This window comes from Papaver somniferum, unplaced genomic scaffold, assembly GCF_003573695.1.
Source record: "Papaver somniferum cultivar HN1 unplaced genomic scaffold, ASM357369v1 unplaced-scaffold_19, whole genome shotgun sequence".
NCBI lineage: Eukaryota > Viridiplantae > Streptophyta > Magnoliopsida > Ranunculales > Papaveraceae > Papaver > Papaver somniferum.
Genome location: NW_020628818.1, coordinates 5593683 through 5620285, shown reverse-complemented (window position 1 = coordinate 5620285; position 26603 = coordinate 5593683). Strand labels below are relative to the sequence as shown.

General features: G+C 38.0%; 2 protein-coding genes across 4 annotated transcripts; one reads left to right on the top strand and one right to left on the bottom strand.

The window, feature by feature from the left end:
* The first annotated feature begins 7643 nt into the window (after positions 1–7643).
* On the top strand, positions 7644–10362 carry LOC113338808 (high mobility group B protein 1-like). Of its 3 annotated transcripts, none has more exons than XM_026584196.1 (8): positions 7644–7840; positions 8373–8459; positions 8627–8755; positions 8840–8897; positions 9025–9069; positions 9183–9260; positions 9354–9408; positions 10054–10361. In XM_026584196.1, exons 2-7 carry the CDS (start codon positions 8392–8394, stop codon positions 9369–9371), a joined length of 396 nt encoding a protein of 131 aa, XP_026439981.1. In that variant the 5' UTR covers positions 7644–7840; positions 8373–8391; the 3' UTR covers positions 9372–9408; positions 10054–10361. The 3 variants fall into 3 exon arrangements, with proteins under 3 accessions (XP_026439981.1, XP_026439980.1, XP_026439979.1); XM_026584195.1 differs by having other exon boundaries at positions 7648–7811; positions 9183–9263; positions 9358–9408; positions 10054–10362; XM_026584194.1 differs by having other exon boundaries at positions 7648–7840; positions 9183–9263; positions 9358–9408; positions 10054–10362.
* Positions 10363–12456: 2094 nt separating this feature from the next.
* LOC113338994 (cytochrome P450 90A1-like) lies at positions 12457–17350 on the bottom strand. The gene is made up of 8 exons (XM_026584393.1): positions 16739–17350; positions 16045–16206; positions 15558–15923; positions 13896–13991; positions 13662–13740; positions 13155–13264; positions 12894–13045; positions 12457–12800 (listed from the first exon to the last, which is right to left on the bottom strand). Exons 1-8 carry the CDS (start codon positions 17273–17275, stop codon positions 12710–12712), a joined length of 1593 nt encoding a protein of 530 aa, XP_026440178.1. The 5' UTR covers positions 17276–17350; the 3' UTR covers positions 12457–12709.
* Positions 17351–26603: the final 9253 nt, after the last annotated feature.

Sequence of the window (26603 nt, the reverse complement as noted above, 5' to 3'; positions counted from 1 at the left end):
CAATAATCATGGCAATCCTTGAACAATGATGGCCAATAGAATCCACACTGCAAGATCTTTGCAGCGGTTTTCTTGGCACTGAAATGGCCTCCATATGCTTGGTCATGACAGAAAGATATCACATCTTTCTGTTCAGTATTGGGGACACATCTCCTAATGATTTGGTCCGGGCAGTACTTAAACAAATATGGGTCATCCCAAAGGAAATGTTTAACTTCAGCCAAGAACTTATAGCGGTCTTGTCTCGACCAACGTGAGGGCATCCTACCTGCAGCGAGGTAGTCAACAATATCAGCAAACCAAGGGAGGTCTGATACAGACATCAATTGCTCATCAGGAAATGATTCTCTGATTAGCATGGACTCATCAATAGACTCTAAAGTTAATCTAGACAAATGATCAACAACCACATTCTCACAACCTTTCTTATCACGGATTTCGAGATCGAATTCCTGTAATAATAGTATCCATCGAATAAGGCGAGCTTTAGCATCCTTCTTGGAAAGAAGATACTTCAAAGCCGCATGGTCTGTGTATATGATGATCTTAGACCCTATCAGATAAGATCTAAACTTGTCTAATGCGAAAACGACGGCAAGCAATTCCTTCTCGGTAGTTGAATAATTGAGTTGGGCATCATTAAGGGTTTTGCTAGCATAGTATATCACGTATGGTCGTCTATCAACACGCTGTCCTAAGACAGCACCAACAGCGTAATCAGAGGCATCACACATGAGTTCAAACGGTAGTTCCCAGTTTGGTGGTCGGACTATAGGAGCGGCGGTGAGAAGAGTTTTTAATTCCTCCCAAGCTTTCACACAAGCATCATCGAAATTGAAGGTAACATCTTTGGCGAGTAGACTACACAGAGGTCTTGAGATTTTGCTAAAGTCTTTGATGAATCGCCGGTAAAAACCAGCATGACCTAAAAATGATCGGATTTCCCTTACAGAGTGGGGTTTTGGTAAATGTCGGATGAGGTCTACTTTAGCTTTATCTACTTCAATGCCTTTTTCCGAGATGATGTGTCCTAGAACTATTCCTGAATTCACCATAAAATGGCACTTTTCCCAATTTAGAACAAGGTTCCTTTTCTAACATCCGGACAGCACAAGGGTAAGATGTCTTAAACATTTATCAAACGAAGAACCGAACACGGAGAAATCATCCATAAAGATCTCGAGAAAACTATCTATCATGTCAGAAAAAATGCTCATCATGCAACGCTGAAAAGTAGCAGGTGCATTACACAACCCGAAGGGCATACGTCTATAAGCAAACGTCCCAAATGGACACGTGAATGTAGTTTTTTCCTGATCTTCCGGAGCAATGTGAATTTGGTTATAACCGGAAAAGCCATCTAGAAAACAGTAGTGACTGTGTCCAGACACACGTTCGAGCATTTGGTCAATGAAAGGGAGCGGGAAGTGATCCTTCCTTGTTACTGTGTTCAACTTCCTGTAGTCGATGCATACTCGCCATCCTGTGGTTGTACGAGTAGGGACTAATTCATTCTTGTCGTTCTGAACTACAGTAATGCCTGACTTCTTAGGTACAACCTGAATGGGACTGACCCATTTGCTATCGGGTATTGGGTATATGATACCCGCATCAAGTAGTTTCAGGATTTCTCCTTTGACTACATCTCTCATGTTAGGATTAAGTCTCCTTTGCATTTCCCTAGATGGTTTGGCATTCTCTTCGAGATTAATGTGGTGCATGCAAATGGTGGGGCTAATTCCTTTGAGGTCTGAGATGGTCCATCCTAAGGCCTCTTTGTGTTCCTTAAGTACTTCTAAGAGCTTAATTTCCTGTTCCGTGTCTAAACATGATGAAATAATGACAGGTAAAGTATCAGAAGAACCTAGGAATGCGTACTTCAACGTACTAGGCAATGTTTTCAATTCAAGCTTGGGTGGCTCAACAATGGATGGAATAAGCTTGGAATCAGAGAGTAAGGGTGGTTCCACTTCATATTTCCTTTCAGTGATGTCCATTTGAGGTACAGATTCGAGCAGAGATAGGACGTCACTACAGTATGCATCATCATAGGAATCTGAGTTAAAGTTCTCCATACATGCTTGAAAGGGGTCGACGGATAGAATGTTAGTCAACGAATCTTGTATTAATCCTTCAATCATATTAACTTCATGCACATCATCATCATCAAGATTCACGGGTTGTTGACTAATATCGAACACATTCAATTCTACCGTCATGTTGCCAAAAGACAGTTTCAACACTCCATTACGACAATTAATGATTGCGTTGGACGTAGCCAAGAAAGGACGTCCTAAGATGACAGGAATGTGACAGTCTGGGTTTTGTACAGGTTGAGTGTCTAAGACAATGAAGTCTACGGGAAAATAGAATTTGTCAACCTTGATCAAAACGTCTTCGACCACTCCACGAGGAATCTTGACAGATCGGTCTGCCAGTTGTAGAGTGATAGATGTTGGCTTCAACTCCCCAAGACCTAACTGCTCATAAACAGAATATGGCAGTAGGTTAACACTTGCACCTAGGTCTAATAACGCTTTATTGACCGTGTGTTCTCCTATAGTGCAAGAAATTGTTGGACATCCTGGATCCCTAAACTTGGGTGGAGTTTTGTTCAGAATGATGGAACTCACCTGCTCAGCTAAGAAAGCACGTTTGTGCACATTGAGCTTGCGCTTTTGAGTACACAAGTCTTTGAGGAATTTGGCATAAGCAGGGATTTGCCTATTGCTCAAGAAAAGGAATGTTGATATTGACTCTTTGAACAGATCTAACATCTCATTGTAGTAGGTACTTTTCTGTTGATAACAATCTGAGGAAATGGGGCACAGGAGTGAGTTGGCAAAGGGACATTCACAGCAGTAGAATTGTCAGATTTTCCAACTTGCTCAGGCTCTTGGTTTTCTGGGGTGGTGTAGGCAATGATTTTTGGCTCAGATTCATTAGTGTTGCCCATTGTTCTCAACTTTACCACTTCGGAGTGGTATGGATGGATTGATCGGGTGAGGTTTCATGCAGATGATGTGCCTGCTTGAAATATCCTCTTTGGATTTTGTTGGGGTTGGCTAGGAAGTTACCCTTTTCTCTCTCCATGTCGCAGATTGACTCATCTTTTGATCAGATTTTTCTGACTTGCACCAACTCTGGACATCTCCTCTATGGATAATCTCTTGTCGGTATTGTGTTGAGGATATGATTGTTGTTGAGAGTTTGATTGTTTTGAGGGTTCCTAGGATATGAACCTTGATTGTTCTGAGATCCCTGATTGTTTTGATAGCTCTGATTGGGTTGAGATGGTCCTCCCTGAGTGGGTCCTTTGGACCATGAAAAGTTAGGGTGGTTTCCTCCATCCTGGATTGTAGGTCTGTGAATAAGGGTTATGCTCTGGTTTTTGAAACATGGCATGTGCCTGTTCAAGCCTAGATTCCTGGACTGCAAGCAAATCGGGACAATTTTGGAATTGATGGTTGGGATCGTTACAAGCGGCACATACAGACGAAGCGACATGTTCTCGGAGAGTAGTGGTGGAAGGTTTTGAATTTTTATGTAGTTCTAACTCTTCTAATCTCCTAACTATTGATGCCATGTTTGCTCTTCCCTCGAAATCTGCTTCAATCCTAAAAGCCTTTGCTTCGGATGTAGTCTTTTGGGTTCACGGATGGATTCCCACTGTTGCGTCTTTTCAGCTACTTCAATCAAGAAGTCCCAAGACGCATCAGCAGTTTTGTCTACGAATAGACCATTACACATCGACTCAACCGTTGTTCGGGTGGACACATCTAGACCTTCATACAAAATTTGCACAAGTCTCCATTTTTCAAAACCATGATGGGGACATTGGAGCAATAATTCATTGAATCTCTCCAGGTATCTAGCTAAGGTCTCACCCTCTAATTGCACAAAGCTATTCAGACTTTGACGAATTGTCGCAGTCTTGTGATTCGGGAAAAACTTTTTGAAAAACTCCTTTATGAGGTCATCCCATGTCATGATGGATTGAGGCTGTAAAGCATAAAGCCAGGCCTTTGCCTTATCTTTCAGGGAGAAAGGAAAGAGCCTTAACTTTAGGGTTTCGTCGGACATTTGAGTGAAACGCAGAGTTCCACAAATTTCCTCGAATTCTCTCACGTGGTGGTACGGGTTTTCATTCTCAACACCTCTAAAAATAGGAAGCATCTGTATTGTGCTCGATTTCAGCTCATAATGGCCATTATCCTCGGGTAGCACAATACAAGAAGGTTGACTGGCTCTAGTTGGGTACATATAATCCTTGAGGGTACGGGGTTCTCCCATTGTTTCGGTTGATCTGGGCTGTCTACCTCAGAACTCAGAATTTTCGATAGGTTCTTCTGATTAATTCTAACAAGTCTGTTTGTTTGGTCTCTATAGGTCACAATCATGTCCTTGTAGGTACCTCAACTAACATGTTGGTCAGACAGAGCAATCGGAAACAATTTGGCCCACAAGGGTTACGAAGATTTGGTTTTGAATGGGGTTTTGGTTTTAATAAGGGATTTTGTTTTTGGTTTAAAATTGGGCTTTGGAAAAGTTTTTGAACTAAACCTAGCATAAATTAGCACAACCCATAAAAGAAAATAAAAACAATAATAATAATTACAAGCCCATAAAAGAAAAATAAAAGAAAATAAAAGAAAAATAAAAATAAAAATAATTATTACAAGCCCAAATTAAAAATAAATTAATTATTACATACCCAAATTGAATATTTAATGGGGCCCAAGTGGGTTACTCATGGTTTAGGCTTACTTGGTTAAGGAGGGAAGCCCAGTTAGGCTTTTGTTCCCTTTAGTTGCACAGCCCAGTTGGGCTTTAGGATCGTCCTTAGCAGCTCACGCTCAAGCCCAGCAACAACAGTGGAACAGAGCCCAGCAGAGCAACAGCAACGCCCAGCTCACAGAAGACCACGAGCCCAGCAACAGAAGAATGCAGAGCCCAGCAGCACTTGGCAAGCCCAGTTCAGTTGAAGTTGGTGAAGCCCAGTTCAGAGAAGTACAAGCCCACCAGTAGAAGGCAGAGCCCAGCAGCTTCAGTTGGCAGCCCAGTTGCTTTGGCTTGGCAGCAGCAGGCTTGGTTCACCAGCTCCAGCAACAGCAGCAACACAGCAGCAGCAGCACACAGCAGCAACTCAGAAATTGGCTACAAGTGCAATGATTGCAGGGCAGGAATGAATGGCATGCAATGATCTTGACAGAGATGCAATGGTAGATGAAAGACAGCAAAGGAAATCAGCAGATGGCAGCACTACTCCCCGGCAGCGGCGCCAAAAACTTGGTGTGGAAGGCACACAAAACTTGCAAGTATACAAGGCCAAGTTTTTAGTATAGGGATGAGTAGGGGTTCCACAGGGAGTGGGAGCATACAAGAAATTTTCCTAAGCTATCAATGAGTGCAAAGCACTATGGCAGTGAGCAGTGATGGATGAAGGCAGTGAATAGCACTAAAACTTAGCAAAGCAAAGCAAATGACAAAACAGCAAGGAACCAAGGCTGTGAGCCAAGGGCAAGAGGTGAGTTTGTGCACTGATTTCAGTGCACAACAGCTACAGATTGCAAGAAATTCAACAAGTAAAACAGGCAAGGAGATAAAACAGGTAAGGAGATTAAACAGGCAAAGATTAAACAGGTAAGGACTAAACAAGTAAGTGACAGTAATAGGGATTGTGGCTAAGCTAAGGCTTAGTATCCACCTTGTGTCCTAATCAAACAACATATTTCTAGGTTGAGTTAAAAATCCTATGCATACATCTAGAATGGGAGGAAAACTAACTTGCTCACTAGTTTGCCCCTAGCATTGACTGTCTTTTGACAGAACAATCAATCACAGGCACTAAGAGCATTAGTCTCTTCCCATTGCTCAAGCAAAACAGGGCAAGGAGTTAACTATCTAGCAACATGTCAATTGACAGTGCATAAGGCTTCAACTGAGCCTCAGCCTAAAGCAGTTTAGCTCATGCTAAACATGTGAACAACAATCAATATCATACAGGATAATTCAAACAACACACACATAACATTCAAAATAATTGAAAACAACATGCACACATTCACTGTTAACTGCATAAGAAGAACTGAAATTGGAATTGCAATGAAAACAGAACAAAATGTTTTTCTGGCTAGTCCAGAGATACCTCTTGATGCCCCCCCCCCCCCCCCCCCCCTCACACAAAACATTACAAATTTATACTCCCCATATCAGAATTAGGGTTCCAACCCCTTTTCCCCAAAAACAGAAAATTAGGTAAAATTGATTTACCTAATGTGTTGAGATACTCACTCCATCTCGTCGACCCACTCTCCAATTACTTCTCCTCGTTCATCTCATGCTCCAATTGTTGCTTTAACATCACTTATATCCCCAATTTCTCACCTAGGGTTTCAGTGAGAAGAAAGATGAGAAATTGGAGAAATTAGTGGTTGATAAAGAGATAGGACGTGATGGTAATGATGGGTTTAGGTTTAGGGTTGGTTTGGTGGCGTAGGGAGTGGTGGTGGCGAGGTCAGAGCAGGTGGAGAAGGTGGTGGTGGTTCTGCACAGGGTATGGAGGAGGAGATGCGATGGAAGAAGGGGAAGGGGATGTTTGGTATGGGTATAGGTATCGGGTGCTCGGGTGTTGGGCGGTTGTAGCAAATTGGATGAACAGCGAGGATGAGCCGTGGGATGTGGAGATGATGGATCGATCTAACGGCTAAAAGTGAAGAGGCTGGCAGCGACCGTTGGATGCAGATATACAACGAAACTAACGGTTCCAGATGGAGTTAGGTGCTGTAGTGTTAGACATGAGCTTCCGATTTCGATGAACAACGATGAAGCGACCATTGGATGATGAGATGGATCCAATCCGACGGCTGAAGATGGAGGCGGGTTTGGATATTGGAAATGGGTTTGGGTGAGGGTTTTGGGCCTTGGGTATGCCAAGCCCATATCTTCTTTAAGAACAATTCTTCCTTCTTGAGCCCATTCCTAGCTTTTTGGACTTGCGCTCCATTCTTTGCGGCTTCCTTGCGTAATTCTTCCCGGCTTTTCACTACTTTTCTGCTCCGCAAATCATCCAGACTTTATTTGATACCTAAAAATGCAAAATTAAGTAAGAAAAATATTTATTCTTGAAAACAATGAAAATACAGAATATGGGATAAAATGTAGAATTAATGCACAAAAGATGAGTTAAATGCCAACAAAAAGGGATAAATATATACAATATTTGGCACTCATCAAATTCCTATACCACCTCTCCCATGAAAAATTCCGAATCGGATGATTCACGGATACATTCTCTGCATCGGGATTGGATAAAGATGGAGCCCATGTATTAGTCGGGATTTTCGTCCGGACCATAGACTCGTAAAGCTAGCATTTCCGCTTTGTAGGTTTACGCCATGGCGCTGCACAGATACAATACGCTGCAATGCAAAATCGGAAAGCAAACACTGCAGCTTCGCGTGGTCTGACTAGGTACCACGTGTCAACTCCTAACTCATAGGGCCTTTTAAATGTGTCTGCTTTCTGTATCACTCGTACATAAGATACCGTGGCAAATATTTTATTCAAGATGATAATACTAAATTAAATATTTAAGACAAACAAACAGGAAATAGCCGGTTAGATATTATCTTAACTTTAGACTCTGTGGAATAGCAATTACCTAATTTACCGGTTAAACCAGTAGTTTCACACTATGACTTCCTAGTTCCCATGAATCAGTTCCGGTCATACTCGATTCTCTCTGCTCTCCTTCTTCACTTGCTTCTTTACTCAGCCATTTGATCATCGATTTCCTCTCTTTTCTTAAGGTGATTGTATTCCTCTATGACTAGTTTCGGTATGTCTACTATATCTTGATTAAAATCTGCTGTTTTGCTGAATTTTTCTTCTTGAGATTTATAATTTGAAGTTTTGAACTTGTACTCTTACTTCGTTTGTTATGTAAAAGTGCTCACAGTTACTTTCTGTGTAAATCTAGCTTTTTTAATTGGATTTTCTAGTCTAATTGTTATGATGATCTTAATTTGTTATTTGTTTATTTAGTAACTTTAGTTGTTTGTTGCATAAGAGAGCAGTTAAAATGGAATCATGAAATTTGTTGAACTTGAGCTTTTCTGTGGTGGTTAGTAGTTGTTATAGATTTCCAGAGAGCAGTTAAAATTGATTTTAGAGGTCTACTGGTTAGGTCCTTGGGACAATAAAATTGTTGCATTCTGCTTTGTTTGGCATCACTTGCTACGGCAGGATTTAGTATCCTAGTGAGGGTTTCATCTTCTGCAGATTGCCGTTTTGTTTTTAAGGACATAAATATTGTTGATTGAGAATTTGGGTCAATGTACTAATACTATTGGAAAGGGACCCCATTTCAGGGACCTTACCGGTGTTGAAATGAAGGGTGCGAAGGGAAAGGGGACAGTGAAGGACAAAAAAGAAGTGTTGAAGCCTGTAGACGACAAGTACGTAAGCTTATATCGTTAAGAAGTGATGAATGCATAATTCCCTTGTTTCAATTGCCGTAGTTGTATTTGTGTTCTCCGGGCTTAGGGTTCTTTTTCGTTCTGCAATGGGTATGGAATTAGGCAAACATTTTGGTAAAAGGATTTCGTGTTTTCCACTTTTCTAGAAGGGTTGGAAAGCGGAAAGCGGCTACTAAGACAGAAAGCAGTAGCAAAAAACAGACGAAAAAGGGAAAGTTGGCCAGCAAAGACCCTAACAAACCAAAGAAGCCCGCTAGTGCCTTTTTCGTGTTCATGTGAGTTTGCATAATGTTGTAATTTTGATTTTTGATTGTGTACAGAAATTTTGCTATGATTAATGTATTGTATATATCTTGCAGGGAGGAGTTTAGGAAGACTTACAAACTAGAGAACCCTGACGTGAAAGGCGTAGCAGCAGTATGTCATATCTGTGGATTGAATCTCTTTATCTAGAAGATTGGAAAAGATATTTACTTTATCGTTTTGATCCTTTTGTGTCTGGTTTACTTTAGAATCGTTTGTTTGTTGGATGCTTCAATTATAGGTTGGGAAAGCTGGTGGGGAAAAGTGGAAGTCCCTTTCTAATGCGGTATGTATTGAAGCACATTCACCGGAAAAGTAGCTAGAAAGTCACATTATTCTGCATCTAAAGGAAGTTAACTAGCCTTCAATATTTGATTCTTTTGTTGATTGTTGTTGCAGGAGAAAGCCCCGTATGAAGCTAAAGCTGCCAAAAGGAAATCCGAATATGAAAAGGTCATGGCTGATTACAACAAAAAACAGGTAATGATACTTTGAACTTATCTTGTACTGCACTTCTGCCTTACACAAAGTAAAATCATTCCTTGTTAATGATTTGTTTGACTTATGTTCACAGGAAAGTATCGCTGATGACGATGAGGAGGAATCTGATAAGTCAAAATCTGAGGTGAATAATGACGTTTGGGAAGTGGGATGTAACTGTCCTACGTTCTTGGTTTATTTTGCATTGTGTGATTATAGCATGTCTTGTGCAACCAACTTCCTATAATCCAAGAAAAGTCAATGTAGTTAGGCTTATCTTACATATAGCGTGGGTGATATCGGCTGATTACACAATCCATATGCATCGATGTGGTCAGATAATGCCACGATACTAACTAAATATTTGGTCTAACTAGTAACTAGACTATACACAGAGAATGATATTAGTGTTAGTGATTCCCTTTAAGTATAACCATTACCTGTAATTAGATTGTATCAGTACAATGTGCCACGGAAGTTAGAAGATTCTTGGAAAAGCTCTCTTTGTGTCCTATGGTCAAGGATATGTGAATTATTATAGATTCTAGTTGGAGCTACATAGAGTAGAATGATGTAAATGTTGTCATGCATCAAAATATCAATGTATATAATTCTGATAGTGTGGAACAAATTTATTCTTGAATTCTTCCAGTTCCTTATCTTTATAGCCATGACTTATTACGGCAATTTGAATTCAGAAATTCAGTTAGTTTTCAAGCAATTTGTTGTACCAACCCTGTCTGTTGTTTTCTGCTTTGGGTTTTAATTAAAATTGTTCCACAAATTGCAGGAAGATGAAGATGATGACGACGAAGATGAGGATGATGATTGAGTTGAGGGTGCTATCTAACTTCAGGAGTTATGGTAAATCCAGGCTATTGACTCTGGATTTTGTATGATCATACCTTAAGTTGTGTGTGGTTGCCTTTTAATGTGGAAAGAAATGCAGCTATACCGCTGACTTGTTTCATGTTAGGTTCACTTGTGTATTTGTGAAGCATGTGTATCTTATAAAGATATCATGTATGAATGGTTCATAACAATATCACCCTCTTTCCGTTTCCTCCAAGTTCAAATATATTTGGATGTTAATCGTCACTCTGACCCTGTTGCTCAGAACTAGACTAGTGCAATCATTGTTTGAACAAGGAACTTATCAGCGGTTCTGTTGGTCTTTTCTGCAATTCTTTTTTATCTGACAGTATGAGTCCAGTGGGGGAGCATTGAATTCAGGTAATAATCTGAATAAGAATAGTTTCAGGTGGTGACCCAGTAACTCAGAGTCACCTCACCACTCTTAAGAAGCAGCGACCGACTGAATGACTTCACTTCTCTAAATAAGCATTTGCTTATTATGCTTTATGTTGCATGTATACAGATATTCCTCGTGGTTGTTTGACGCTGCGAACTTCACATTTTTGTACCTTACCACTACTACTATTTTATGTCTGCTTGATTTATTTTTCAATAGTTACTAGTTAGATATAGCTCAGGGAGATGGATATAGAAAAGGGAAATTGGGTTAGAAGATTGATTCAGAAAAATGCCAACAGTGTAAAGAGGTATAATTGGGTATGTATTGCCTTTCAAGTCTTCCTTCTCTCAGAATTTCTGTCCTATAACAATTCACTGTGGAACTGAACATGTTTACTCTGGGGTTTCGACACAGGCTGACCAAATTGAGGACTTTGTGAGGGGATTTAGGGAAGGCAGTGAAAGCACGTGAACTAGCTGATGTCTATTCCCCCGTACTTCTAAAAAGCTGAACCAGACAAACAATTGAGAGTTTTCCAACTTCCCTTCACAAGTATCTCCCATTCACTTCAGAACCTTTTACCCAGAGAGTCAGATGCCAAGACCCTCAGTCTTTCCAACGAATGCAAGACCTTTTTTCGAAGTAGGTGCCTGGTATTGATGACTTGCATGTGCACGCATCAGAAGACGAGTATTGAAGGAAGTGATTAATGTTATTATGCATGCAGGATGTCCATCCTGACTTGACTGACTAGGTTGCCGCACCAAAAGTGGCAGGGAAGGGTCAAGGATAACCATGGTAGTCCAAGGATAATTGTTTTTATTTATGGGAATTTTAATAAAGTGCCACACTTTCATTTTCACATTTAAGAAATTACCACCATTTTTTCAAACTTAATAAAATGCCACGTTTTTGACTTTTTCCATCCCGTTTTTCCAAAGAACAGTTAGCATCTGTTAGTGCGTAGGTGGCAGTTATTCATCATAGTAAAAGACATTTAAACCCTCAACTCATCATATTGAGCCATAACCGATTTAAATCGTTAGTCACAGCTAAACCCTGAACTCAAATCACCGCTCCTTTTCATCTTCTTACCCAATTCTCAAAACCCAATATTTACTTAAAATCCAATACTTACCGGTACAATGCTGGATTCAGAAAGTGATTAAAAAAAAACGAAATTGATCATTAGTTAACTTATCAATCACATAATTCATATGGCTTATACCGCCATTAATGGTTCTGCTGGTGCTTTTATGCTAATACAACTCGCAACAAAATTCAAAAACAACACACTGATATGAGATGAAAAACCTTTGCAACTGATATACGTGATTATTAATGCAAACAGGTTGTAGGCGATGGAAATTTGGCTGTGGATCTTTCACAAACAACTAATGTGCAAAAAAAAAAGGAGATGATTAAGAGGTGCATTTCATCTGTCACATTTAACAATCAGCACCATTTATAACTTTCTGCACATGCAAATTCCACCAAGCTGCTGTGACTATGAACTGAATGATTTAGAGTTATGGGTATGTGTTGAATGTTAAGTTGTCGCAGGGAAGAAGATAGAATGATTCCATGAACCAACAGTAGCTGATATGGGTATCACCAGCAAAACGTATTTGAACTGTTTGAATAATAGCCTGAACGAGCAATTCTCCCTCAATTCTTCTTTATTGTTGAGGTGTCGACTAAGTTATCTGTCAGGTTTCATTACTGATGGTTAGCCATGATATCGACTGCATACAAGAAGGAGTGTTCAAATTCTAATCTGGTTTGGGTGAGTCAGTCGAAGAAACGGCAGTTCTGTTTGAGGAGCTGTTAACCATGGCTCGATGGCTGAGTACAAGGCTCAGTTGGCATTGGCTAGGACTCGAATTAAAGGTCGAGATAAACAAGGAATTTGAGCCAGTGAAAACAGCTAGGGTAAAACAGTAATTCCAATTAAATTTTAATTTTTTCCGGTAAGATGTTGACTCGTTCCAACAAAATTGACTAACTTAGGTGGGCCTTAACAGAATTATTAACAGTTGTGGCATTTAATAAACTCTGGAAAAAAAGGTGACATTTTCTTGAATCGGGATATGCAAATGTGTCAGTTTCTTAAATATCCCTTTATTTATTTACCACAAAGGATTCCACAAAAATATTCTCCAAATCTCCCCTACATCTGGCATTAGCCGCATTACATTAGTCTTTGAAGGTAAATTGGGTAGCGCTTGAGAGTCCTAGTTGTAGGGAAAAACACAAGCTTGTCTTCCTCTGCCGGAGTCCAACTGCATGTTTTACAGAATTCTGCTTTAGAAGAAATGAAAATGTGCAAATAACAAAAGAATCATATGGTAAAAACTGAATATGGTAATTATTACCTAAAAGTGGTGACAAGGTGATGAAGGAAGACAGAGATTTCGACTCTGGCTAGTTCATAACCAGGGCAGAGTCTTGGGCCACCTCCAAATGGTGTAAACAGATTCAACATCATTTTTGATGGTCCTACTAGTTGATCTGTATCCCCCTTTTTCTGAAATAACAATTATGGTCGTTCAAATTCTTGTCACATATTTATGACACAACACAGATCAGAGAAGAAAAGAATAGCATCATGAAACACCTAGAGAGATAATACAGACCTGCTGCCATCTCCAAGGATTGAATGAAGTAGCTTCTTTAAAGTGATCTTGATTAAGATGAACCGCCCTAAATGATGTAAACACCTTGCATCCCTTGGGAATCGTGTACCCTGTCCATTTCCATTCATGCACATCATCAGAATTACAGTCAACCCAAGTCAAGAATAGCTAGTACCAGTAGTTTGTCCCTTGTATCTGGTTCCATGTAGCTATATTTTGCCTCAAAACAAGCAAAAGTACACCCCAAGAAAACACATTGCAATAGACTCTAGCCGTTGGGATGAATAGTAATTGTATGTTTAAGATCTCCATTTCTAGGTTGAAGCAATTCAGTGGGATAATTCAGTCCCGGATTTAAAAGTCTGAGGCCTAGTAATACATATCATTCAGAATCTAGATCAAGTCGTATCTTTAGAAAGTTTGACCGAACAATCCGATGAATTCTTGATGTTATATGTAGAACGATTCTTTTACATTTCTATTTAGAATCTAAACAAGATTACTGACCTTTGATGCTAACGTCTGTCATTGCTCTTCGGAATACTCCACTAACAATGTTAGCTACTCTTAGAGTCTCGTTAATTACCTGTTAATTAATAATCAAATAGTAACACATCAAAAAATAAATAAACAGAAGTCCTTAATTCATTAGCTATTCCAAGTTTCCAACAGAAACAAAAGAAAACTTTATACATTAATAAATTTTATAATTATAGATTAATAAATTTTGTAAGTACGTACACATTGAGTAAAAGGCATATTGTATTTGTAATCACTCCACTCTAATTGCCCATCCTTTTGCTCCTTCTTTGCATTCTTTATCTGTTCGTGTTCTTCCTGTACACAAGGAAAAAACATAAACAGGCCCGAAAACCCATCAACAAACGAACACTGTGACAACGTGAATTCTCTAATCATTCTTGAATAGAAGATTGCTGAAAACGAATGCACATTGCTAGGAAAATAAGAAGTCGATATATGCCGTCTTGCCACGAGCATGCAAGAAATGGGCAAATGGCAGGCTCGGTAACATATCCAAACCGACCGAAAGAAGTCACTTAATTTTCCTCTCTGTATTCCAACTGTTCATTGAAACCTTCTAGTTCTTATGCAAGCACGTAGCTAGGTAAAATGCACACAACAAATGACACAAGTTAAAGTTTTCTCCATTTATGATGGCAGTCTGACATGTCAAAAGTACCAAATTAAATTGGGTCTCATTTTTGACTTTGACTGAGGAACATCTAGTATGCTAAATTTAGTAAAAAAAGTTTAACCTTACAGAAACTGTACTTTTTTGACTAAAAAGTATGTACCAAACACTGCTTTTAATTACTTACACCCTTGGGCGCATTAGTACATAGACCCTCAGTACAGTGTCAGATCGGGTACCTGTTTACCCGACAGATAAACTGAACCAGAAATTTGCACATAAACTAGAACCAAACTGACCTACTAATTACATGGTAGGGCATATTAACCCACATTACATTACATGTGAAGGGGGTAAACTAATAACCTACTCGGGGACCTATTATAAAGGTTGTAATCACATGGCGAGTTGGGACTCACAACCCACGCTCAGAGATTTTAAAAAAAAAAAAGCACATGGAATGGAAATGAGAATTTTCACACTGCAAGTGCAAACATGGCACATTCATGCAAACTTTTTCCCTCTCGATTTCCCGCAAGTAGATATTTGTGGTTTTGGACCCAGGAATCACGTGGGACATGCTCTTATAAAGGTCCCGCTAATCTATCAATGATCTAATAATTTATCTAGGACCACAATTGATTTGATTTTCTAATCTAATGGCCATAATAAATTAATCACTGCATGCTATTATGAATGAGGAGGAGGACCATGATATATTATTGGTGTCATACACTAGTGTACTTTACCCTCTTCATCCTGGTGGTAAATATTGATATCTGACAAATTAACTATTCTTTTACTGAGGTGCTCTGATCACACAGCACTATTTACAGCTCAAATCCATGTGTCCCAGTATTATTGGTCAAGATTGTTAAGTTGTGACCCATCTTTTTACCAAAATCCCTAAATCTAGGGTCTGGATGTGGTTGAGTGCTAAGTAATGCTGCAATAAGTGTGTGGAATAGCAGCTCCGATTCTTTTATTTGAGCTTGCTCTTTAAAATGACCGTACTTATTTTTCCTGCGACCATCTGTGATAGTATAATGTATAAGTTATGTGCCTCCTTTTTGCACTTCACAATGCACTGCTTAGCTAGAGTTACTTAAATAAATAGGTGAAACGTATACGTATAGCTCTGCCAATAGTGTTTAAGATTATGAATTATATGGCTACTATGAGGATTAGAGTGTCTAGGGTTATTCAAGTAGTTATAATATAGGTAGAAGTTGCGTGTGTTGTTTCATCACCTTGAGTTGAGCAAGAGCAAGAGGTGTCTCTGTAAGAAACTTGACCGCAAGAGTCATGATGGTAGATGTGGTTTCATAGCCGCCAAGTATCAGAGACAGCAAAAAGTCAACAATCTCTTCTTCATCTTCTAACTCATATTCCTCTACCTTTCTCTCCTGATCGGCCGGATCATGGATGTCCACATTACTACCTTGATGATCTTGATCTCGTTTTCCAACCATTACATCTAATAACATCCCTAACATGTCTTTCTTCTCTTTTCGGATATCTTCATCATGATCATCACTTCCTGTCATCATCGTCTCTTTCTCTCTTTTCCTCTCTCTAACCTTAACCCTTATCTCCTCGGCCACCATCTTCCTTGCCTGTTGTTATTATCATCGTCCCCACAAACCCAAACCAAATAAATATTCATATATATTTTCTCGATCGTCTACTTTTATAATTATTAAGAAGAAGTAGCGTAAATAAATTAAGTGTACTTACGTGGATGGCGTTGTAGTATGGAGTGAAGAGAAAAAGGATGGGCACACTGAAGAAACCATCAATGAGGATTAGATAGTGTTTTCTAAGAGATTCTGTCCATTGTTGATCAACCCCTGTTGGATCTATACTCATTAACTGCTTCACTATCAATTCAAATGTTATCTGCAAAAAAATCCCATTAAGTTAAAGATTAATATAAAATATACTCCTATAATGTACATTTATTACGTAAATCCATGGCAGAATCTAAGAGAGGAAAACATTTATTCTTTTTTCTTATAATCAAAAATAGGAATTTTTAGCTGATTTTAATTAATAGGTACGGTACAAATTAGTTAAATATTGTGGGGCAAAAAAAACTTAGCAACAAATCAAAGCAGGTGAACCAAACGTTTCAAATAATTAACAGAAAAAAGAAAGAAAGAAATTAATGTGTGTGTGAATCATGTAAAATATTAATTATCGTAATTAATTTTAATTACTAAAACGAGCGAAACTTTAAGTTCATACAAAAATGAAAAGAAAAATTCCGAAGAACTGTTAAGAGGAGGCGCTACACTGTATATGCATGTATCTGACTCACAGTAGCAGCACCAAAATCCTAATTTCTGACAATTAACTATTGCGCTAATCTTAAAAAAATGAAAATAAACGCAAATTATGAAAAACTACAATGGAACGGTAGTGCTACTACCTTCTTGGTTTGGTCAAGGAGAAAAACTTTGTTAGACCAAGAATCGAGGTTGAACTGAATAATCCGATTAATATCAGAGAACAAATGATCTCTAACATTAGTGGAATTACTAATGAAGTTCTTAGTAAGAGAATGCATTTTCTTATGTAAATTCCCTTTCAATAACAACAAAGATTTTCTTCCAAGTAAATTCGATATCGACGAAGTATAACTACACTCAAACAATTTCCCTTCATTCATTAATATGAAACGATTCACTTCATAATCTGTTGAAAAAACTGTTGTTTCCCCAAAAACATGAGTAGTGAAGATTTTCCCAAAACGATTCACACGAGAATCAATAAATGGTTCTGGGTTTTCAGTTTTGTAAGCTGAGATTAATTGTAAGGATTCACCAATGATAGGTAACCCAAGATTTCCTGGCGGTAAACCTTGTTTCTTGAGATTGAAACTGTTGTAGTAGTGAACGAAAATGAAGTATACTGAAATACAGAGGAACAGAAGAGAAAGAGGAAGAAGAAAAATAAGAAACGCCATTAGAGAGAAAGAGAAAGATGCAGAGAGCGCACGGGTGGGAGGCAGAGAGATAATGGTGATGTGCTGCAATAAATTGGAATTGAAAGATAATGGGGTTAATAAAACAGGGGAGGGAGGGAGAGGATACAGACGAGAGCGCGTGGGTTAAGAAATAAATGTCGGGATATTGATAGATATCTCTCTTTTCCTCTGATCCGTAGCATGTCTTATATCATCTTGGATTTTGGTCAAGTACCTTGTTACTCTATAGTCTATACTTCATTAGCTGTGTATTTGGATCATATTCATTCACTCAATGCATAAAGAGATGTACATAAAGTAGGTGTGACTTGGATTTTCAAGCGAAGACGAAAATGCTTCGTCCCCTTTAATTTTCCTGGCTAGGCCGGGCCTATAGAAATTATCAGAGGCCTATCATTTTCCCCCCAACCTAGAATAGGGGATACGAGGTGTCTAGAATATACCAAAATACTAAACAAATGAGAAAACTAAATCAGTTCTATTAACAATCTTTAATCAAAATATATTAAAATCTAATTCTCTTTCGATTTTCATAATAATCAAAAACTGAAACCTAATCTCAAACAACAATCCATTTTCTTTATTTTTGATTTTGATTTTCAAACAATATTTTCGGCCACGAATAATTCAAGTGATTGAGTTAAACCCCTTTAATATGTTCCTTTTAACAAGGATTCATCAATGGTTTAACTATGAAACTCTAAAATTTCCTCATCAATCTTTTTTTGAAAATCAACCAGAATCGTTTGATATAGCATCAATGTATACTGATTGTTGTTAATGTTCATCAAACAAGAAGAACATCACCCAGAATCGATGCATATGGTACACTCACATCAACCGATTATGGGTTGATGTTCTTCGTGTTTGATTAACATCAACAACAATCGGCATACATTGATAGGCAAACTATATAAGGGGTTACACTATTTGGATTACGTCCAGATATCGTAATCCTATCATTGTCCAAGCTGAAAGATAATTGAAAGGGGATAACAACAAAGGGAACAAGTTGCACTTTCCATACATCAGGTTGTTGTTGTTTTTTTGAGATCTAACTCGTCTGGATCTGACTGAAATCACCTGGATCATCTGGATATGTTTGTTTTTTTGAGTTAGATTTGACTCATCTTACTCAAAAATATGTGAGTCAGTGGCTTGGTCCCATGAATCAGCGCATTTTATTTCCTGACTCAAACGGATCCGAATCAGGGATTAGGTCTGAGTCAGGTTGTGAGTCAGATCTGACTCATATTAAAAAAAAATTAACTGTCAGGCAGCTGACTCATACTGAGTCAGGGGCCGAGTCAGATCCAAAAGCCCGAATCAAAAAAAACAAACACCTTGTTAGTATGTGAAATTAAGGCTAAAGCTACATGTTTATTGTTTTAGAAATACAATTAAAGTAAACAGTTTCTGAATATGATAGTCCAAAAAAAATTGTGTATTTATAATCTATCTAGAAAGATTTAGCTTGATAATTTGATATGCCAAGCCGTTCTTCATTCTTTTGATCTCCTTAACTAGGTAGATTGTTGTAATTATAGACTCCAAGAGAACATCCTCCGTAACAAGTTCATGGCTCCATTCAATTAATTCTATGATTGCCTGAACCTTTACTTCGTATCTATTCCTCGCCTTCAGAGATTTAATCCTTACTTACCTGCAAACACCGAGACAATTTCTTAGACCAACTACTACAATTCCCAAATTTAAGCACTTGCTCCAGCTAACTGCCAAGTTGATTTTAGTTGTATAAAGGTAATTCCCAATAAATAGATTGCTTAGGACTTCCGACATTTTGGTCTAGTATGTAAGTTTTTACATTGTCTCGCCAATATGCCTTTGTTGCATAGGAGTATTTCCTGGTTAGGTTGTGTACCACATAAAATATTTTCACACCTAACCTTCCAAATATGCCAAGTGATTACTCACCCTCAACATTATTCCAACATGCTGGACTAGTATGGCTTCCTAATATCCAGTCTTTAATCGAGTTTATGATGAGGCATGAAGGGAAAGGGTTCGCATTGCTAGCAAACCAAACACTCGGGCAAAAAGGAAGAAGATGAATATATGTTCTATAGTTTAAAGACAAACAATTCGACTTTAGGGGAGGCTTTTAATCCCGAGATTTTATCCCAATTGATATTGTTGTCATTAGGACTAGGTTTAATATAACGATTTAGTGCTAAATATTCCAAATTGATCCGCTTCCCATCTTGGAGAATCCACTTGATCTGATCTATGCCTAATAAGAGCAATGAGTCATAAATATTTAAAGAAATACGGAATTAATAAGGTTCCAATCAATGTAGTTAATATCGGATATCGGTTCATCTCGGCCGGGACCGATACACTGGTACGATTTTATATCGGGGATATTATCGTTGAAATATCGGTATAATATCGGTTCTAGATTTAGAGACTATAATTATATTAAACATTTTCTCCACACATTTTCGGATAAGATATAATAGATAACATCAATTTTATCAAAAAAACAAAAGAGTAACTTTAGTAACTTGCTTCGAGAGCTACATGCACCTCTACTACTACCTGGAAGACTTTCTTCGCCAAAATTACCCTTAAACTTTATAGAAAACGACCAATACCGTCTCATATCGGGAAACGTAGGAAAATTTCGTATCGACCGATACAGCCGATATTTGACCGAAACGGCCGATATTCGACCGACACGGCCGATATTATCGGGCGAATATCGTATCCCTGATATCCTTCTTATCGTATCGTTCTGGGCCGATATCCGAAATATCCCCGATATATCGGCCGATACGGACGATATTGACTACATTGGTTCCAATCCCAACCTAAATTTTCATCCATAAGTACATTCACCATCTTCAACTGTGAAGAATGGAAATTTGGGATGGATATGTAGCCAGGGATACAATAGTCCTCCCAAATGTTTATAGAAGAGTCATTACCTATCTCCCACATGCAAAAAAAAGTTTAATTTGTTGAACACCCTTTTGAATGAATGTCCATATCCATATTCCTTTCTTATTTATTTTTGTACTACAGTTTCTATAATACCTGGATTTAAATATTTTCACCATGGGTATTCATAATTTGAGACTAAGTTCCAAGTCATCCTCACCAATTGGGCTAAATTGTTAGACTCTATATCTCTAAATCCAAGTCCTCCAACAGCCAAAGGTTTGCAGAAAGCTACCCAAGATTTTCGGTATAAATTCTTCTTGCCTTCCGCCATCCCCTACCAACAGTCTCTTTGGTTGGGGTTAAGGGGTAAATGATAATTTTCAGAATCTTGTAACATTCCATTTGATAGATGGGCATTGATTCCAAGGTTGATTTGATAACGACCGATCTCACTGCTTGGGGAAGTTTCTTTCCTTTCCAGTTTTGAAGCCTACCCCTAAACCTTTTAGTCATAGAGTCAAAACATTTTATTTTAGAGATATAAATGAATATATGTGTTCCTAGATAGTTGTCTTGCATCCTAATTTTCCTGACTTTAAGGATGCTAAATATTATTTTACCAAACTTATTTGGAAAATGATCATTAAAGACAATTCCAGACTTTTAAAATTAATCATTTGTCATGACACATTAGTAAAGACATTAATGAGTTCTAGAAGATTCCTAGCTTCAAATATAGTGGCCTTGAAAAGATGAGACAGTCGTCAGCGAACAAAAGATGAGAAATGGGGATGCTGTTGTTAGTTATTTTAATGCCATGAATTGTTTTCTCTTCCTCAGCTTTTTTAAGAAGCTTACTTAGGTCTTCCATAAATTTGGAGGTAATCTTCTTGCTTTCTTGCCTAATTTTTCTTCCAAACCTATTGGTCATTATTTGTGGTCAGGGATTTTAAACGCCAAATATCATATTATCCAAAATTCTAAAGTTCAAATTCAGAGTGGTAATAAAGCATTTTTGTAAGGACAAGTGGATTGGGGATAATCCTCTTAAAATCTCTTTTAAAAGGATTTTCAAACTCTGAAGGAAAAAAGATGCAACTATTAAGAAGGTTATTTCTACTACTTTTGCTTGGGCCTTTGCAAATACTGTAAGGAGCACACTTTGGGAATGACCTAACAAGAAGAGAAGCGTCATGGTGTAGAAGCTCTGGGGTGCGTAACCTTTTGTTGTTTGGTGGACAATTTAGATGGAGAGAAATAATAGGTTATACGGTGATTGAAGAAGAAATTGGGGCCAATTAATCATATCTATAAAATGTACTACGTTTAGTTGCGCTTCTTCTACTAAACTTTTTGATGTTTTTTCTCTTAGAGTCGTAGTACACTCATTTGTAACTGGGATGTTGTTGTCGGCAATAGCAACAGTTAGCCTTCTTTGTTGTACATTGCATCTTAGATATCACCACTTTGTTGACATCTAATTACTAATTCAATTTTCCGTTTTCTTGTCAAAAAAAAAAGTTTATAATTTTTTTGTGATTTAAGCGGGGAGTTGTGTGAGTTTGGTTTCTTGGTGTATGCCCACATTAACTAGTTTAATTTGCTGGACAACATCAAGAGAAGCATTTTCAAGGAATTTAGATGTCATTTGATCCATATATAACATGGTCGCAAAATACGTAATTGTTCTCTTGCAGTAATATATTTGTATCTTGACTATTTGAAAATTAAATTGATTAGTTATGTAAAACATCTCAAGTAGTTAACCAGCAATCCATGTAATAAGTTGTAAATATGTTCAAGTATCATACAGACTGAATAATGGCATTATCTGAAGACAATTTTGCTTGTACAACATGAAAAAAGATTTTATCAACTAGCAAATTTCTTCACGAAATTAGCGGTTGCAACCTTATACATTTTAAGGATGTTAAATATTATTTTACCAAAATAGTGTCTCTCTCTCTCTTTTTTAATTAATTTTTATTATCCTTTTCTTTCGCTCCTTTCGCTTTGCTTTTACTCCAAATCTTTAAGTATTCACCAAAAGCTTTGGCAAATTTTTCTTTCGCTCCAAATTCCAAAATCTATAAGGAAAAGAAAAAAACCCAGAAACGTAAAGAAGAACAAATAAAATAAAAATGAAAAACAAATAAAAACCTAAAAAAAAAAAATCTAAAAACTCTAGCCTAAAGACAAGTCCGCGTCGGCGGCGCCAAAAATTGATGTGATTTCAAATTGAGTTGTAGTAAAAAGTTCGTTGAGACTTGTGAAAGCAAAGATTTTAGATTTAATGAAATTTAAAAACAAACAAAACTTAATTCAAGATTATTAGGAATAACCAAGACACTGATTCCACTATCACACATGAATAAATTATGGAAAATAATCCAAAACTCTAATTATCTTTTAAGTCCCTTATTTCTTAATTCAAAATTAATCAAACATATTCTCAAATATTAATTGTATTCCCCAAGCATAGACTATCAATTGATTAAAAAAAGTATAATTTATCAAATTGAATCACAAATAATTAAGAAAATTATGTAAACATTTAAAAACTCTGCAAGAGCAGTGATTGAGTGAATTATAATTAAAAATTAGAGAAAATGAAATAGTTACCCATTATTCATGCGTGAATAGCTTCCTCATTGCCTTGGTTGTGGGAGAATTAGCTCATCATCATGTTGGAAACACACTCAAAATTCATTTTTATTGCTCAAAGGGTGTTTACAAAGATGAAATGGAGAAAAACTATTAAAAATCGGGTTTGCAACAGTTATAAGTGTTACAAACTGAAAAGAACGATAGAACAGAGTACTGTCGCTGATTCTCGACCCTCGCATGTGTGTCGTTTCCACTGTTAAGAAACGGTTGTTGTTGCGCGCCTAATGTTCTTGGTGTTCTTCACAGCAGCAAAAATGGTGATTCTTCTGCAGCTCGACTTTCACAGCTCTGTAATCTCCCCCCAAACGCTTTGGGGTGCAAATAGCAGGTAGTGTGCCCCTTAGTAATTGGGTGATGAGGATGAATTTGGGCTATGCATAACCTTGGGTGCCCCTTATCCAAATCTGGGGTCCGTATAACAAATGTCCTCCGGGGTCCAAATAGCACTTTTTGAGCAACTTTTTCCACACAAGTGTATTTCTCCAAAAACACCTACACAAACATAAAAACACCATAATAAGTACGAAATCGAGTACCAACGGTACAGAACATTGAAGACAAATTAGACACAAAAATGTGTCTATCAGATACCCCTAAACTTATTATTTTCTAGTCCTCGAGCAAAACTAATCTAGAAAAATAAAATGACTACACTAAGCACGTGCAGCATGCCGTTAAACCGCTAGGTGGCCCTAGCGGCGGAGTGTTGTCTCCGGAGGGTTTACCAGAGGTGTATCCACAAAACCTTTACTCCATACCCTAGCTATCTACGCAGAACCTTGGAAGGCACTAAAGAATCTCCTTGGTTGGCATACAATCATTGACTATAGGAGGAAGTACCCTGATGCGAAATTCCAATTGTTGTACATGAGTTTGCACTTACCATACTATAATTTATATATAAGTGACAGAGCTATACTCAGATAGTTTCTAGACATCATAACCGGAGTCAACCAATCATATGGAAAGATTAAGAAGATGGATAAAGAGAAAAATAGATGGTTAAAGTGAACGGTGTTTCCCATATCTGTCTAAAGGCCTCTGCCAAGATGATCCTATCCTAATGGATTGAGATACCGGTCTGAATAATATCAAGACAACTGGCATATACAAGGGGACCAGTGGTCGATAAATCTAACTTTAGGTCAACACAACTGGCATATACAAGGGCACCAGTGGTCGACACCTAACTACCATGTTTTTTTTTTAATTCTAACACCTGAGCTCTGTGCTTTTATGAATATACTCTTTAGATGTTTCCATCTAATAAGATTGGTTCCTCAACTCCTACAACCAAGATGTTCCCATCCACTTAGATTGGTTAGTGCCAACCTTAATAAGCATAAATTTCTAGGATATGGAGTTTATTTATTGCAAGTAAAAGCTAACAAAAAGTTTCTTCCCCACCCCCAAACTTAAATATAACATTGTCCTCAATGTTTCTAGTGAAAGAGCAATACCAAAAAGCAAAGTAACATGAGGAATCAGTAAAGAGAGAAGTCAGAAAGATAGTACCTGGGTAAAGAGAGAAATTAAAAACTAATATACAACATACAATCGCCTCGATGGTCAATCAAGGGTAAACAGGGTCCTCCAGAGGGACCTCCTCAACATCACCTGTAGGAAAGGGCTCTAAAAAGGGTTTCAATCTCTGACCGTTAACCTTCGAAGAACTACTACCATCTGGTGTCTCGATCTCAACAGCTCCATGAGGAAAGACAGTGCGAACAATAAAAGGACCCGTCCACCGATAACGTAACTTCCTACGGAAAAGATGCAAGCGGGTATCATATAGAAGAACTTTTTGACCTGAAGAAAATGACTTTCTTAAAATATTCTTATCATGCACAAGTTTCATTTTGTTCTTATACTCCTTCGCACTATCGTAAGCATCTGTACGAATCTCTTCCAACTCATTGAGATGGAGTTTCCTATGGGCTCCTGCCTTGTCAAGTGAAAAATTTAGCTTCTTAACAGCCTAATAAGCTCTATGTTCTAACTCAACAGGTAAATGACATGCCTTGCCATACACAAGCCGATAAGGCGACATTCCAATGGGGGTCTAAAACGCAGTACGGTAAGCCCATAAGGCATCATTAAGCCTAGACGACCAGTCTTTCCGATTAGGATTAACTATTTTCTCTAATATACGCTTTATCTCCCTATTGGAAACTTCTACCTGACCACTAGTCTGTGGATGATATGGGGTAGCTACCTTATGTGTAAAACCATATTTCTTCATTAAAAGCCTAAAAGATCCATTACAAAAGTGCGTCCCTTCATCACTAATTATAGCTCGCGATGTACCAAAACGTGTAAGTATATTATTTTTCAAGAACTCAATCACAACCCTATGGTCATTTGTTTTACACGCAACCGCCTCAATCCACTTAGAGACGTAGTCTATAGTGACAAGGATGTAAAGGTTACCAAAAGAATTAGGAAACATACCCATAAAGTCAATACCCCACACATCAAAGACTTCAACAACTAAAATAGGGTTCAAGGGCATCATGTTCCTACGGGAAATCGTTCCTAACTTCTGGCAACGCTCACAAGTAACACAGTGACTATGGGAGTCTTTAAACAATGAAGGCCAATAGAATCAACACTGCAATATCTTAGCAGCAGTCTTCTTGGCACTAAAGTGACCCCCACAAGCATGATCATGATAAAAGGAAATAATACTGGACTGGTCGTTCTCAGGTATACATCTCCTAATAATCTGGTCTGGACAATACTTAAACAAATAAGGATCATCCCAAAAGAAGTGCTTCACCTCGGCTAAAAACCTAGAACGATCTTGTTTTCCCCAATGTTGGGGCATTCGACCAGTAACAAGATAATTCACTATATTCGCATACCAAGGTGCTTGGGTAACAAAGAACAATTGTTCATCAGGAAAACTATCCCTAACAGGAGGAGAATCATTAAGGGTATCCACAACAAGCTTAGACAAGTGGTCTGCTACTATATTTTCTGCACCTTTTTTATCTCTAATGTCTAAGGAAAATTCCTGCAACAATAGGATCCATCTAATCAATCTAGGTTTAGTATCCTTCTTGGAAAGAAGATACTTCAAAGCAGCATGATCAGTAAAGATTATGACCTTAGAACCTAAGAGGTAGGATCTAAACTTGTCTAAGGAAAACACAATAGCTAATAGTTCCTTCTCCGTAGTGGTATAGTTCAACTGGGCATCATTCAGAATTTTGCTAGCATAGTAAATCACATGAAGTAACTTATTTTCTCGCTGACCTAGCATAACACCAATAGCATAATCTGAAGCATCGCACATCATCTCAAAGGGTAGGTTCCAGTTGGGTGCCTGGACTATGGGGGCGGTAGTGAGTAAATTCTTAAGCTTCTCAAAAGCCTCTAAGCAAGCATCATCAAAGACAAACTTAACGTCTTTTGCAAGAAAATTGCAAAGAGGTCTAGAAATTAAGCTAAAATCCTTAATGAATTGACGATAAAAACCTGCATGCCCTAAGAATGACCTAATATCTCTTATGGTTTTTGGGACCTGTAAAGTTTTAATGAGGTAAACTTTGGCTCTATCTACCTCTATACCCTTCGAAGATACGATATGCCCTAGAACAATTCCTGAACGAACCATGAAGTGACATTTCTCCCAATTAAGCACTAAATTCTTTTCCTTACACCTAGTCAAAACTAATGACAAATGATGCAAGCACTCATCGAAAGACGAACCAAACACTGAAAAATCATCCAT

Coding starts and splice junctions, on each gene's coding strand:
- LOC113338994 (XM_026584393.1), bottom strand. CDS start 17,275: ATGGCGTTTCTTATTTTTCTTCTTCCTCTTTCTCTTCTGTTCCTCTGT. Junction 13,265..13,661: donor GACAGACGTTAGCATCAAAG/GTCAGTAATCTT, acceptor GGAAATGGACAG/GGTACACGATTCCCAAGGGA. Junction 13,046..13,154: donor ATCCTTGGAGATGGCAGCAG/GTCTGTATTATC, acceptor TTGTTATTTCAG/AAAAAGGGGGATACAGATCA.
- LOC113338808 (XM_026584195.1), top strand. CDS start 8,392: ATGAAGGGTGCGAAGGGAAAGGGGACAGTGAAGGACAAAAAAGAAGTG. Junction 8,898..9,024: donor ACGTGAAAGGCGTAGCAGCA/GTATGTCATATC, acceptor CTTCAATTATAG/GTTGGGAAAGCTGGTGGGGA. Junction 9,070..9,182: donor GGAAGTCCCTTTCTAATGCG/GTATGTATTGAA, acceptor TTGTTGTTGCAG/GAGAAAGCCCCGTATGAAGC.